We start from the raw sequence: 15,502 nt of genomic DNA on the forward strand, positions 1-15,502 counted from the left end.
TATCTCTGAATAATTTTTTCTTTATGATCGCTTTCAGATGGGAAGAGAGGGAACTTTGGGCTAATTTTCCTTCAGATGCCTGGGGAAGGGCCAATTTCCAGTAAGGTGCACCAACCCCCACACCCCCGGCGGGCCCGAGCACCCTTGGGTGGGACATCGCCAGGCAGCCGTGGGCAGGCGGTGGGAGGGAGGGAGGAGGTGGAGCCTCCTTTTTCTAGGCCGTGTGTCACCAGCCTCCTGCCCAGGGGCATTGCCCCGGCACTACCCTGCCAGCGCGGCAGTGAGAAGCTGGGGCCTGTTCCCTGGAGCCTCTGGAGCGCATTTCAGGGCTTGCATGACCTATGTCGCTGGCTGCTCAAAACCCAGAATATGGCAGATGGGGCTCGGGCCAACCCCAAAGGGTTCAGGAAGAAGGCGCTGGTTAGGCGCCCCTCTGGGTGGAGAGGTCCTTCGAGAACCTCCAGGTACGTGGCTACTTTCCTGCGGGGAGGCCCTCGGTGGAGAGGAGCAGGGAAGGGGGTGGGAAACTGGCCCCTAGAATCCGTTTCTCCAAAAAGGAGTGCTCTGAGTCTCTGATGGTAGCTGAGACAGGTCATTGCATTTTCAGCACTAGAAGGGCCCTGGGGATCATCCAGCCAAGACTTGTAGGCCCTTGAGGCCCTGAGAGGCTAAGGAATCTGTTGGTGGTCACACAGCCTTTTGGACATTGAGCTGCAGAGAGAACCCAGAGATCAGGTCTCTTGGCTTTGGGTGTAAGAACCCACCACCAGCTTGTCGCATGACTCCCCGATACGTGTAGGGAAAAGAATTGGTTCTGATTGGTGACAGTGGTCCAATCCAACGAGACAGGGAGCTCCCTGTCTTGGAAGCTGATTCCTGCCCAGGGCGGAAGGGCAGGAGGCTTGTGGTGCCTCCTGGCTCTGCCGTCTTGGGGCTGTTCCTCCGGGAGGTGCAGGCAGACGGGAGGTGCTCACATCATCCTGGAGGAGGTAATCACAGGGCAGGGGCAGCAGGAAATGGGGCATCAAGGGACGGCCTTGACCTTGCCTGTAATGAGGCCCAGGAGGGAGCCACCGGTCAGGAAGCACAGGCAGGTGGAAGGGGCAGACTCAGGACTTGGAGTGTCTTCCTTTCTCAGATCTGGCCTGGGGATGAAGAAGCTCCTTACCGTCACCCTCCTGGCCAGCAGCGGTGAGTGAAGGCGCTGGGAAACTCCTCCCCACCCCATCCCAGCCTTTATCCTGTGACCTACCCTCTGGCTGCTAGACCTCGGGGCTATCACTCCACTCCCCGGGTCTCTGCTTCCGGGCTCAGCCCCTGCGGGGCTGCCTCTCTTCTGGGGGGCTGTTTACTTCTCCAGCCAACTTGTCAACACACCTGGGATGCGAGGCATTTACTATTTACGAGCCTCAAGGGCGCAGAGCCTTTGGCTGAGCAAACATCATAAAGTGGTGCTGGGGCGGGGCGTGGGCACACGGCCACACGGGGGCGTTTGTGTGCACAGGCGCACATGTGGACCTGCAGACGCGAGCCAGGGAGCTTGCAGGTGGAGAGCCCCCGCGCATCTGTGTGTGGGTGTGTCGGAGCACGTGGTGATAGCTCTGTCTGTAACACACATCAGGAAGATGTGTCTGTGTGTGTTCCTGGAGTGTGTATGTGAAGTGTATGTGTGTAGCAGTGTCTGGCTGTGAGTTGTACCAGAAGATGATGGGGCAGATCCGGGGGCCGCCTTCCTTCTTTCTAGGGGGGCACCCCACCCCCACCCTCACCCCGGACCGCCAGCCAAGACTCCAGACACGCACACAGGTGTCCTGGTGGCAGCTGCCCTGTGTAGACAGAAGATGGGCTGAAGGTCTTGCTGGCATCCTGTCCACCTGTTCAGCATCCCCTGAACACAGCCAGGTGTGAGGCAAAGGGAAAAAAAAACACCAGAAATAAAATAACTTTAAATGTGGGACACAGATGTGAGAAACGGTCGGTTGAATTCAGGCAAAGTGATCTGTTATTTAGAAAATAATCTGTGCGCTCAGCCCAGACCATGGGCTGGGGAGGAGGCGGCAGCCTGAGTGAACACACAGTTTGTTTCTCCTGCTCAGAGTGTGAGTGTGGACGTGGGCACTCTGGGTGCTGCTCATGGGTGAGAATGTGTGTGTGCGTGTGCACATGCCTGTGCGTCTGGGTGTGGGGTGCATGTGTGAGCTTATGTGGTATGTGTGGGCATGTGTCTGCATGTGAGTGTGTACAGTTGTATGATGTAGGAGGAGAGTGTGCAGGGAGTGTGTGTTTATGTCTGTGTGTGTGTAAGAGTGCGAGTGCGTGCAGGCACCCTTGAGTGTGTCCATCCTGCATGTGGATGGGTGAGTTTTAGGTGGGAGCTGAGGAGTGGGAGTTCTGGGCCCTGTCCCCCCAGAGTAACCCCTTCAGGTCTGGGGGGGATGCAGCGAGGGGAGCCTTCAGGCTCAGGGGGGTGAGGAGGCCAGGACCTCACAGCGGGCGATCCACCCCCATGCCCTGTAGGGGAATGTCTTTCTCAGCTGTCCTCAGATCTGGGAATCAAGGTCAAAGAGGCTACATAACCTGCCCCAGGCCCCACAGCGCTAATGGAGAAACCTGTTTGCAGAGCTGGGTCTGTCTGACCCCCGGGGCTGCTTGGCACATGTTTGATCCCAGCAAACAAGAACCCTGCAGAGTGGAAGGGTGGCAGAGAGCTAATGTACAGGGACTGCTCCCCCACTCTCCCCTCCTCAGCGCACATCATGGCCAAACTTCCCATGTGTGGCTCTGGAGACAGACTCAGGCCCACAGGACGCAGGGCCCTTCACCCCCTGCCCCGGGCCCAGCGTAAATGTTCACAGGCTCTAAACCTCCTCTTAGAATCGTCTGCCATCTCTGCTTTATTTCCTCTCTCGTTTGCTACTTACTCTCTGTAAAGAAGAAAATCCCCAAGCCAATCGACAGGGAGACTCGGGTGCAGCAGGTGCCAGGTCAGCTCTGACGGGGAGGGGAGGGCAGGCCTGGCTCAGGAGCCCAGCAAGCCCTGAGAGGGGGCGCCATGGTGGGGCGAGGGTCTGGCGGGTGCCAGGCCCCCAGCTGGGCTCTGGCCTGCCCCATCTCTGGAGGCTGGGATTCTTATTCCCATTTCACAGACGGGGGAACAGGGCCCCAGGGAGCTTTAGTTCTGGGGCTGCATCTGTCTGACTCCAAAGTCTGTGCTCTTCCCGTGGAGGCACACGGAGGTGGGAGGCCCCCGCTCTTACGGGCGATGCTGGCCCGCCATATCTCAAGAAGCAAGTCGTCTGGACCTTTGGGATTCCGGCCAGCCTCTTGCTTCTGAACTTCTTGGCTTCCTCCCTCTCCCAGTGCATTTCCTCTTTCAGAATGTGAGAGAGCAGCGGGCAGGGTGCTGCACAGGGCTCCTGGCCCTGGGCGTAGCTGGAGGAGCCATGGGCGAGGGAGGCAAGCGGGAGTGGGAGCGGAGCTGGCGTCCCAGCTCTGGGGCACACAAACCTGAGTTCAGGTCTGGGCTGTGCCACTGCCAGGCTGCACGACCTGGGCAAACCCGCACGTTTTTGAGCCTCCATTTTCCCATTCATAAAATGGGGTGAGAGAGGCCCTCCTGCCTCTGTGGGGGCGGCATCACTCAGGGAAGCACCCAAGTGCAGGCTGGGGGTTGACTCTGCAGTGAAGAGATGCATCGAGGAGACTCGGAGGCACAGAAGCGGGGATGGGGGTGGAGGAGGGGGTTGTTGCTCGAGTGAGCAGCCTGAAGGATGCCAAGAAGCTGGTTTTGCAATTCTGCTGGTATTGGAAGGGTTGTTGCACTACCTGTGAGACAAGGACAGAAATGTGTGCGTGCGTGCGTGCGTGCGTGTGTGTTCACTGAATGTCCAGAGCAGCCAACTGTCTCTGGATTAATCCTGAGCTGCACCAGTGGTGGGGATGCTGAGTCCCTGCTGGGAGCAGAGAAGCCAGGCCAAGCCAGAAGGGCCTAGAATCATGTTTGGAAGAGCATCTGGCATTTGCAAAACCCCTAGGGGTGAACCAGGCACTGGATCCTCACTGCCTGGGTCCAAATTCTGCTTCCACTGCTGTTCAACAATGTGTTGTTTGGCAAGTGACTAAATGCTCTGGGCCTTGGTCTCCTCATCTGTAAAATGGGGATAGTAGCAGCACCTGGCAGGGTCAAGATGGGCCATTGATATGCTAATGCACGGAAGGGGCGTAGGGTAGTGCCTGGCAAGTACTATTATTATATTTTCAGGGCCGTAGGGCTCTGTGTAAGGACATGTGTCACTCACTGTCCCCATCCCTTTGTAGGTGGCTTCCTCCTCCCACTCTGCCTGCCCACCTGCCCTCCTTCTCCTGCTCCCCCTCTCCTTGCCCCAGCCCTGGGGTGTTGGGAGGACAGCCGGTCAGACAGACGTGGCCTCGCACAGGGCGGGGAGCTCACGGCACCCCCTTGGTTCTCTTGCAGTCCTGCCCTTGGCCCAGAGCAGCCTGTTCAACCTCAAGTCCATGGTGGAAGCCATCACGGGGAGGAACGCCATCCTGTCGTTCGTGGGCTACGGCTGCTACTGCGGGCTGGGGGGGCGCGGCCTGCCCATGGATGAGGTGGACTGGTAGGTCCCGGAGCATCTGGGCTGCGGTCAGAACCCGGGCGGGGCAGCAAAGCTCAGACTGTCTCCATCCCTGAGAGTGGGGAGGGCGCTCTGTCCCCAAAGGAGGAGTTGGTGGCCAGAAGCCTGACTTGGCACCTGTGTCCTCCTCAACCCTCTTGGACACTTCCTATTATCCATCTCCAAGCGCTTGGGTTTGGAGGTCTTGGAACTTCCATTCTCAGCAGAGGGAAGCTTTGACCTGCCCCCAGACACACAGGAGAGCAAGAGTCACACAGCTTGGGCTTGACAAAGGCAAGGGCTGTGATCCCTGCCCCCTCAGACCCGGGGCTCTGGGAGACAGAACTGGGCTTCCTCCATGAGACTGGGAGTTCCCAAAGGCATGGCTTAGCCTCTGCTCCTATCTCCCCCCAAAGCTGCCAGCACCAAGCCTGGTATCACTAGAGACTTAATAAATGCATGTTAATTAATTGCCTGCCCTCTGCCAGAGGGAATAGAACAGCCACACCACATCTGCTTCCTGTCCCTCACCCCCGGCCCCCCCCAACGCTCCCATCCTCATGCACCGCCAGGTACAGCCGCTGCATCTAGCCTGTCTCCCTCTCTACTGTCTTAACCCAGGCCCCTTGCTCCCATCCCGACCCCTCCCACAGCTGCGGCCAGGGTTCCAGGGGGCAAAGCCGGGGCTCTGGGCAGAGGACAAAGAGGTGGGATCACAGGCTCTGCCTGGCTGTGTGACCTCAGGCAAGTTACTGCCCTCTCTGGGCCTCCGTCTGAAGGTCTGACTCAGGAGGGAGGGGAACAGATGATCATGATAGGGGTCACTGCTGGGGGGAGAGGGGCCAGGCCTGGCTATGCCTACCTGCTCTCCTCTGCCCCCCTAGGTGCTGCCATGCCCACGACTGCTGCTACCAGAAGCTCTTTGACCTGGACTGCCACCCCTATGTGGACCACTATGACTATACCATTGAAAACAACACCAACCTTGTCTGCAGTGAGTCTCTACCCACCCGCATCACTCCCCAACTCCAAGACAGCCATGGACGGCCACCCCCCCCCAGCCAGTGCTGGGGCCCCGGGCAAGGTTGCCAGATGAAGTGCAGGATGCCCAGTTAAATTCTAATTTCAGATAAATGATGAAAAATGTTTTCATATAAGTATATCCTACATAGTGCATGGGACTACTTCTACTAAAAATTAAAGAGTAGCATTCAATTTAAAATCAGCATAAGTATATCCCAATAGTTGGGATATACTTATACTAAAACATTTATTGTTTGAAATTCAGATTTAACCAGGCACCTTAGTTTTGTTTCCCTGTTTGTTTGCTAACCCTAAAAACCTGGCCATGGCTCTGAGTCTCCAATAATGAATCAGGACCCTGGTTTCCAGTCCTCAAGATTCTTAAAGTTTGGAGAGCTTAGGGAATAATCTTCATTCAGTGAATCAAGTCTAGATGGGGCCCAGGACTCTCTGTTTGGAGAGTGTGGTTCTGAGATTTTGTGTCAGGCTAGCCTGGGAATCAGGAGCCTTGGGTTGGAACCTGGTTCTGCCAGCATCTCCTCGCCATGTGACCCTGGGCAGGGTCTTTCCACACCTGACCTGAGTCTCTTGCTGGGTGCATGGACGGATTTGGATCTGAGCAGACCCATTCCCTTCCAGTTTTGTCACTGGGACCCCAGCAGATGAGGCGGCCCCATCTTAGCCAGTGTTTCTAGGAATGCGAGGTGTTGGAGCCAGGCCTGGCGGGTCCCCTCCTTTCCATTGACTCTCTGTGGTCATTCCCCGCCTGAGTGGCATGGCATCCACGGAGATGGCCCAGGTGTCCCTGCCCTGCCCTGCCCTTAGTGCCCCTCCCTGGGGCAGCAGGTGCCCCTGGCCCTGTCCCATGGGCAGTCCCAGGCTCCCTTTGCCGCCTCGTCCTAACCAGGCCATGTGTTGTCCCTCCCTAATAGCTCACAAGCCAGGCCAGCCTTGCAAAGAAATTCAAGACTCCTGCTCTCTCGGAAAGAGTCTCAGGGTTGGGGGGATGGGGGGGGGACTGCACACTTCCAGGGCCTTGGCAGCCCAGGGTGGCATGGGTCTTGTATTCTGCTGTCCAGATGCATGTGGAGGGGCTGGCTGGAGAGAGCAGCTCAGGAAGAGTCCAAAGCAGGTCAAGCAGGGGAATCTCCCTCCTCCACCCCTAAGATGGTAGACTAGCCCAAGCAGGTTCTCACGCTGGGTTCCGGGGATATCGGCGGGGGTGGGGTGGGGTGGGGGGCATCAGGTCAGCTACTGCAAGAAGTGATGGTGGGATGGTGGGGGCAGGGACCCCTGAAGGGTCTAGCTAGCTCTTTAACCTATTTTATAGCTCTAGGGGCTTCTCTTTCAGCTATTTGATGTATTAGTCTTTTGCAAAGAGTTTCATTTCAGAGAAAGGATTCTGCTGATGAAAAGTTGAAAGTTTGCAAACCACTGGCCTAGCGGGTGGTTCTCAAAACGTGTTCCCTGAACCTGCAGCATCAGCATCACTTATTGGAACCTCGGGCCCCACCCAGACCTACTCAGTCTCGGAAGCTCTAGCGGTGGGGCCGGGCGGTCTTTGGTTTCACAAGCCCTCCAGCTGATTCTAATGCACACCTAAGGCTAAGAAGTCTTGAGGTTGATGATTATTATTTCAATAATAATAACAGTCGGTACCAGGTATTAAGCATTTGCTCCACGGGAGGCCCTGAGCTAAGCTTTTTACAAGCCTTTTCCTCACTCCAGCCTGACCACGAACTCCCTCCAGGGTGGGTGTGCCATGCTTGGAGGGTGGAGGCTGGAAGGGTAGAAAGTAATGCCCTTCCCTCGGGGAGGGGTCGTTCCTGACCCCTGAATTGTCCTCCCAGCTCTGCCTTGGCTTTGCTGGGTGACTTGGGTAAACCACACCCCTTCCTGGGCCTTGTCCTGTTGGGCTTCAGTGGTTCTCCGTTTAACCTGCACTCAGGGCGCCTGGAGGGCTGCGAATGCACAGGCTGGGCCCCCGGCCTGGAGATTCAGAGCCAGCAGGCTCGGGGTGGGCCCGCCGGAGGTCCTGGGGCTGCTGGCCCAGGATCACCTTTCAATGTCCATTGTGTCCTCAGAGTCCATGCTCTCCATGCCCCACAGGCCAGCTCAACCAGACCGAGTGTGACAAACAGACGTGCGAGTGTGACAAGAGCCTGGTCCTGTGCTTCCAGAAGCAGATATACAGGGAAGAGCATCGCAATTACCTCAACATCTACTGCCAGGGCCCCACGCCCAACTGCAGCATCTATGAGTCGCCCCCAACAGCGGCAGGCTGCAGCCCTGGCTCCCCAGTGCCCCCCACGCCTCCCTAGCGTCCCCTGGCGGTCTGACAGAGAAGAGGGGTGGAAGTTTGAGCTCTGGGGACCAGATGGGTGGAGCAGGTGGAGGTGGGAGCAGATTGGGAGTCCTCAGGCTGCCCCGCTGCCTCCTCCCTGGAGCCCTCCAGCCAGACTAGCCCTCAGAGGATTCGGAAAAGCGTGGGCTCTCACTCTGGCCCCCGGGCTCCTCTGGCCCAGCCCTGGGTGTGGCTTTGTCCTGGACAGGGCAGGGAGCACATGGCTTGGTGTGGGTCTCTGCTGAGTGTGGAAAGAAAAGCCTGAGAGAGACTGGGGGCCTCTGAGGGGGGCCTCTCACTGGCTCCAGCTTGACTTCCTCAGCCAGGCCCTCGAGGCTGGGCCCCAGGATCTACCCAGACCCAGAGCCACCAACACAGGCCCAGAGCTTGATGTGTCCTGAGATGTGGTTCCCTGGCAGACACAGTGCTGGTCACAAGGCCTGGGTTCTGGAGGCCCCTTGGCTGTGCCCACAGGCTGACTCAGGGTGATCCCTGTTTGGGGACCTTGCAGCTCTCGAGAGCCCCATTAAAGAGCAGTGGTTCCTTCCCGGCTTTTGTCGAGGTGGCACAGGCGTCCTGGCCCAGACGCCACAGTATGGCCACAGGGTTTATGTCCCAACCCTAAAGTCTGTCCTCAGTCACCCAAAGTGTCACAGAGCAGATTCCTGGGCACTGACAGAACCAATGCACACACACACAGGGACCGGGAAGGGGGCAGGCTCCAACATGCCCCCAACTCAGGTCGTCCTTCCGATCCACACAGTGACCCACTCCCATAAGAGACACACCCTGGCCATGGCCCTGCCACACTTAACTGCCCTGAGCAGCACCCCAACCCCAGTTCCCTGGGTCCCTGACAAATAGGGAAGGGGGCGAGACCTGGGCCCTCCCCCTGTGCTTCCCATCCTTCAGCAGCCAGGCCAGGGGGTGGAAAGACCCAGAACCCTACCCCCAGGCAAGGAGAGGCAAGGCTGCAGCCTCGCAACAGATGGGGAGGAAGTCAAGGGCTGGGACCTGCCTCAGTCAAGAAAGAGCAAAGGCAGGAGAGTGAGGGGAAGGTTCCAGAAGGCAGTAGCGAAGGAGCAGGATGTGAAGAGGGAAGTGAGAGGAGAAGTGGGAGAGAGGTGAGACAAGGTGAGGACCAGAGAGGTCTTGGCAGGAGGATTGGGTAGAGGCGCCTTGGGGGGGGCCGGCCCCCCTTGAGCCTGGGTTCCCTTTGGCCCATGGGGCTATGGGCAGAGGAAGAGGAAGATCCGGCCAGCTCTCTGACTCCGCCCCAGCACTGTTGTTTCCCCAGGTGTGCTGCCCACTTCCTCGCCTCACCTCTTGACCTCCGGGTCAGCAGCCTCCAAGTAGCCAGTGTGTCCTGCCTCACCTCGCCTTCTGCCCTCATCCGTCACCAACCCCAAGGACCTGCTGGTGCAGCACTATGACCTGCTGGGACACTGAGAACGTCCACCTGGAAGCTCAGCCTACCCTGGGGCCCTGAAAGGCCACTGTCATGGGGGTGGGGAGAGGGACAGCCAAGACGAGGGGTGCCCAGAGGGTTGTGGGGGTTGCAGAGAGCACGTCTACAAAAAAAACTGCAGGACTAGATGGAGCCCTGCCAAGCTGCAGCATCTAGAACATCTGCTTTGGGGCTGTGGATGAGGCTGCAGGCTGGAGTCAGCCGTCATGACCCTCCCACTGGCCCCCTCCTGCTGTCCTGCTGGCCACGGTGGCAGGACTGGACCTGCCTTGTCACTGAGATGGTCTCAGGAGCCCAGCTAACAAACCACCTTCTCCTCACCGTGCTGGGTTGAACCCCTCATCTCTGAGCTGAAGCCCCCAACCCCTGCCACCCACCAAGCAGGGGTGGAGCCAGGATGGGAGTCCCATGAAAGTAACCCTGCAGAGGCCTGAGCCTCTTAGCTGTGGGAGCCCAGGTTTCTGGCTCTGCCCCTCTGCAGGGGCACACACCTCCCCATCCAGAAATTTTGGGTATTGGGATGGGATTCTGCTGCTAAGGGGTCCTGCCTGCCCCACACATCACCCCAGACTCCTCCAGATGCTGCAACCCCAGAGACTCTCTGCAGGACTTGGCACCCCTCTTCAAACTAATAAATGCCTCCTGTCCGAACTCCCCACTGCTGGGTCCTCCTTGGCACGGTGCCCACTGGCCAGGGTCAGGGAGGGCATAGTGACCCTGTCCCCTGGGGCTCCAGCTTCAGGGAAAGTGGGTCCCCTGACACCCAGCAGCTAGCAGGCCTGTCCCCTTCCTGCTCCCAGCCTGGGCGAAGTGGCCCTTCTCCAGCAGAGATGCAAAGCTTGGGAAGATTGGAAAGTGGACCTGTGGTCCACAGTCGGACAATGATAACAATGGCTGGGCTGAGTTCTTGCTAGGCATCGATCTCCACCATGCACTCCCTTCACCCCATCTTTTCCTATTGGTTAACCAAGGCCCAGAGAGGGAAAGTAACTTGCCCAAAGTCACACAGGTCATCAGTGGTGAGGGGTCAGAGCTGAACCCTCAGCATCTGGCCTTTAATGTCACCTCCCCACATCTTCTTAATGATGACTCAGGCTGCTGGGGCCAGTGGGACAAGTGACAGAGTCCAGCAGGGCGTGAGGTCCTAGGTCCTGGCCTTGGTCCCTTCCCTGGGATGGGCATCAGTTTCCCCATGTGCAGAGGGACCAGAGCAGCTCCTCAAAGCTGCGGGTTCCTGAGACGGCTCGAGGTAAACTCTGGGGAAGGGGAGGCTGAGCAGATGGGGGTCTGAACCCCCACTCATTCTTCCATGAGTAGCCCTGCTTTTCCTGTATTACCTCTGGAGCCTGCACATGTGCTGTCAGAAGAAAAGAGACTCTTGAGCTAAAATCTGGAAAACCCCTGGATGTGATTGTCCTTTGGTTCCTTCATTCAGCGGACCCAGATCCACATCGTCTCCTCTGGACCAGGAAGGAGGCTGGGCTTTGGACTGGACGCCACTACTCAGACAGAGCCTCTGCCCACAGCCTGGGAGCGGGGGGTAGACATATGGATGGATAACCTTGACACATGGTGTCCAGGGGTGTTGGGACAGCACTGGAGGATGGAGCCCAAGAGTGTCTGTGGCAGTCCAGGAAGCCCCCCACCCCGCCCCGCCCCGTCTCCCACGGAGGGAATAGGGGTGGAGCTGGGATGGTGTTAGATGCCTCTGGCGGTAGGGAGGAGGGGTGGGGTCCCAGTTTTGGAGGAAGGGCTCTTTGCCTCTACAGTCTGCGTGGTCTTTCTCTCCTTAGGTTAGTGAGGTCTTTTATGCTAAAGCTTGAGGAGGGAGCTTGACCAGCTTTGGACGCGTTTGGGGGCAGCCCCTGACAAAGGCTGTCTCCCTGACCGAAATTTAGTCAGGCTCCTCTGAGACTTTTTCTGGGGTTCCATATTGCCCCATTTTAGCAAGAATCCTGCTGTATCAGTTTCATGAGACTCCCAACCCGGCCTCCATATCTGATCAAGTTCCTCAGCCTCCGTGGAGGATATGTGACCATCCCAACCTATCTTTTGCAAGAATCCTGTTAGGTCAGTGTAGCACGGATTTCCTACCTTCTTATACCAATTTTCCGTCCCTTCCCCAACTCCCCCCGCCCCTCACCAACAAATCCCCTCTTAAGAAAATTGAGTATTCAAAATTATATTGGGAACTGAGCCCAATTCTCTACTAGCCCCTACTGCAATTGTTCTTGAAGAAAATCTATTTATTTATTTATTCTTTGCCTCTTCCAGTCGTTTAAACCAGTAGTTGCCAGGCGTTGTGCCTCAGGTGGAATCAGATTTGTCATGGGATTTCCCCCCCCCCCCGCCAGCCTTTGCCAGCTACAAATTGTATCTGGTCCTCTGGTTGCATGAGCACGCAGTCCCTAAGCCTCTGCCGTGATTGGCCTTCCGCACTCCCTGAAAGGAGTTCAGGATGGAGGTGTGGAATGAGGTGCTCTGTGCGCTGGGAAAAACTGGCAGAACAGGTCTTTAGAGAGGTAGATGTTTTCAGGAGGTTTTATGAGCCTAATTTCTTGCATCTTCTCATATCTAGAAAAACAATAAAATCATTAATAGAGGCATCTGCTCCTCGTGACTAGCAGCAACGCTTCTGCCAAAATGTGTGCGGGGGACGGCACACATCCACCTTCCCATCAGCAAAATCACATGTATATGGACCTCCCCCAACACTTACCTCTTCAGAGCGTGTCCTCAGAGCTATCTGAGAGGCTGTCTCCTGGGCTATAGTCCTCATTTCACCCCAAGTAAAACTTGACTCACAATTCTCACGTTGTGCATTTATTTTATTTATTTATTTATTTATTTATTTATTTATTTATTTATTTATTTATTTATGTCTTTTGTCCTTTTAGGGCTGCAGCCACGGCATATGGAGGTTCTCAGGCTAGGGGTCCAATCGGAGCTGTTGCTGCCGGCCTACGCCACAGCCACAGCAATGCCAAATCCAAGCCATATCTGTGACCTACACCACAGCTCACGGCTTCGCCGGATCGTTAACCCACTGAATGAGGCCAGGGATCGAACCTGAGACCTCATGGTTCCTAGTCGGATTCGTCTCCACTGCACCACGAAGGGAACTCCAGTACATATTTTTATTTAATATAAGTATTTTAGAAATTACGTGCAATTCACAGAAACATGTCAATGCCTTGGGTATCCATGACATGTCCTGGTATAATGTTATCCACCATAACTCCAGTTATTATCTTAATATGTTGTACGTCAATTGTATCATAATGAATTCTCACAGTCTTTGCAAGCATTTTGTCATCCACAGATAGTTGCTCTCTTCCTTGGATGCTTTCCTGAAAAATCATGCAATCAGCTTGTAGCTAAAATGCGTCATCTTCATCAGAAAAGACTGTTTCAGAGACCCATGGAAAAGACTCTGACAAGTCCTCCAAGGAACAGGCTTCCGATGACATTGAACACATTGAGGTCATACCACTGGACTAAGTAAGGATTTCCAGAATAGTAGAGAATCTGCCCGTGATTCATAAGACTGCTAAACCCCCAAATCAAGCAGAATAAGAATCAATTACTTGGAACTGAATGAACTGATGAAGGATGATTACAGTTTTCTTTGGAACATTGCTCATTCTTTGCTATTCTATTTTCTTTTTGCTTTTTTTTTAGGGCTGCACCTGCGGCACATGGAGGGAGATTCCCAGGCTAGGGGTCCAATTGGAGCTACAGCTGCTGGCCTACACCATAGCCACAGCAACGCCAGATCCAAGCCATGTCCTTGACCTACATACACCACAGCTCATGGCAACACCTGATGGTTAACCCACTAAGTGAGGCCAGAGATCGAACCCGCGACCTCATGGTTCCTAGTCAGATTCGTTTCTGCTGCGCCGCTCCAGGAACTCCTCTATTTTCTTAATTTAAGGAACTTCTTTCTCTTTTATCTTAAACTATCTATAACTCACGACATTTCAGTAGATTATGTTTTGGAAACATAAGCTAATCTTCTTCCTGTCTGGTCCCTCTAGATTTTGGAAACTCTTATTGAGTATTCTTATTTTCATGGCAATATAATTACTTGTATTAGTTCAACTAAGAATCTGTTTTCCTTATGACAGGGCATAATTGGAAACCCTGGTTATATCACCAAAGATTCGGTTGGAATGTCATATTAGAATAATGCACATAGAATCAGATATGACCAAACAGTTTTAAAGATATAAATTTAACTTTATGGAGCCAATGTTTACAAAGTTCTCCTGGAAAATCCAAGTTTTTTCAAATTTTCTCTTGGAAAATCTCATATCTGGACTACAGGGTTCCCAGCTTTACAGGTGAGTAAGGAAAGTCAATTCCCAGTAAGCCCAGGAAGTTTAGGATTCCTTGGGGATCTCAGGAAGAGAGGATGTCACTCAAATATCTAGGAAATACAAGAAAAATCTGGTGGCAAGTTTCTGGCTTGGCTTCTAGTCTTGGGAGGCTTTCAAAATCTAGTCTGACAGATACCATATGATATCACTTATATCTGGAATTTAATATATGGCACAAATGAACCTTTCCACAGAAAAGAAACTCATGGGCATGGAAAACAGACTTGAGGTTGCCAAGGGGGAGGGGGGGGAGGAGGGGATGGACTGGGAGTTTGGGGTTCATAGATGCAGACGATTGCCTTTGGAATGGATTAGCAACGAGATCCTGCTGTACAGCACTATATCTACCCACTTACGATGGTGCATGATAATGTGAGAAAAAGAATGTATATATGTATGTGTGACTGGGTCACCTTGCTGTACAGTAGAAAATTGACAGAACACTGTAAACCAGCTATGATGGGGGAAAAAAAGCATTAAAAAACAAAAGCAAAATCTAGTCTGAGACTTCTTATTAAAGGTTCCAGCAAAGCAAACTCCAAAAGTTCTATGTGATCAATTACCAGTTTTGCTGTCATCACGTCAAGAATCATGCCAAATCCAATGAGATCAGATTCATTAGGTAGACAGGAGTCAAGAAAGGGGGTGTGTGTGACTACAAAGGTGTATTTTCAATGTCTCCATGGGAAACTATCGTACAGCCTCTTGGGTTACTAAATTAGAGTCCTGTTGATTATCTTTGAGCTATTTTTCACCTCTTGGTTGGACTCCATTTTCTTCTCTGCTTTGTAAACTGGAACAGATCCTGACATCTTGCACATTTTGTTAATCTTCTAGTTTGCTCCAAAATCTGGCTGCAACCCTTCAAATTAATGTTTCCAATTTTCCTCCCACGCTCCTGACTTGGAGTCACTGAGAACTAAAAATCTGACTACCCAGATCCGTATTGGGACTACCTCTTGAAGCTCTCTGAGCTGAAGCTGGATGCTTCCATGCTGTCCTCCAAGTAACAAACATCGACTGTGACACCGACATATCAGTGCCATCGCTGAAGACGATGCAGACTCCAAACCAGAAGACTGCTGGATTGCCACTGCTATCCATCTAATGATGCTTCAAGCTTCACATCTAGAAATCTCAACTGGCTGCCCTCTGGACTCAGGAACTGGGTTTAGTTGCTCCTGTCATTAATCTCTGTTTTTCTTTTTTCCATAGACATCCCCCTGATTTAAATGCCTGCGGGTTCACACGATCCAGAAAATACACTTTACCACCATGTCTTGGCAGATGCTTCTACTGGTCACTAATGAACAAAAAAATGACCAAACAAGAAACAATTCATATTGTTCAGAGGAAAGAAGTCCTTGAACAAGAGTGGAGACTGGCAAAAGCTCTTCTCCAACAGACATTAGTCAGGCACCTCTGAGACCTTTTCTCAAGTCCACCTTAACCTTTGGGCTTCTAGGTTTATCTGTGCATCATCTAGATTTAGCAAGCTCAGTTTAGTGAGAATATTCACTTGCCTGCAAAATCTGATTAAATTTCTCACCCCCCACCAGCCCCAGGTGATCGTTGATCACCAGGGCATGCCTCCATCAATAAGAATCCTGTTCAGTTTAGCAAGAAGACCCTACCCTCTTGGCAATTTTCCATCCACTGACCCCAGCTC

General features: G+C 53.9%; 1 protein-coding gene across 1 annotated transcript; it reads left to right on the plus strand.

The window, feature by feature from the left end:
* The first annotated feature begins 256 nt into the window (after positions 1-256).
* PLA2G2F (phospholipase A2 group IIF) lies at positions 257-10,102 on the plus strand. The gene is made up of 5 exons (XM_047792526.1): positions 257-464; positions 1,139-1,191; positions 4,475-4,619; positions 5,501-5,610; positions 7,749-10,102. Exons 1-5 carry the CDS (start codon positions 370-372, stop codon positions 7,958-7,960), a joined length of 615 nt encoding a protein of 204 aa, XP_047648482.1. The 5' UTR covers positions 257-369; the 3' UTR covers positions 7,961-10,102.
* The last annotated feature ends 5,400 nt before the right edge of the window (positions 10,103-15,502 follow it).

This window comes from Phacochoerus africanus, chromosome 8, assembly GCF_016906955.1.
Source record: "Phacochoerus africanus isolate WHEZ1 chromosome 8, ROS_Pafr_v1, whole genome shotgun sequence".
NCBI lineage: Eukaryota > Metazoa > Chordata > Mammalia > Artiodactyla > Suidae > Phacochoerus > Phacochoerus africanus.

Coding starts and splice junctions, on each gene's coding strand:
- PLA2G2F (XM_047792526.1), top strand. CDS start 370: ATGGCAGATGGGGCTCGGGCCAACCCCAAAGGGTTCAGGAAGAAGGCG. Junction 465..1,138: donor GGTCCTTCGAGAACCTCCAG/GTACGTGGCTAC, acceptor TTCCTTTCTCAG/ATCTGGCCTGGGGATGAAGA. Junction 5,611..7,748: donor CAACACCAACCTTGTCTGCA/GTGAGTCTCTAC, acceptor CATGCCCCACAG/GCCAGCTCAACCAGACCGAG.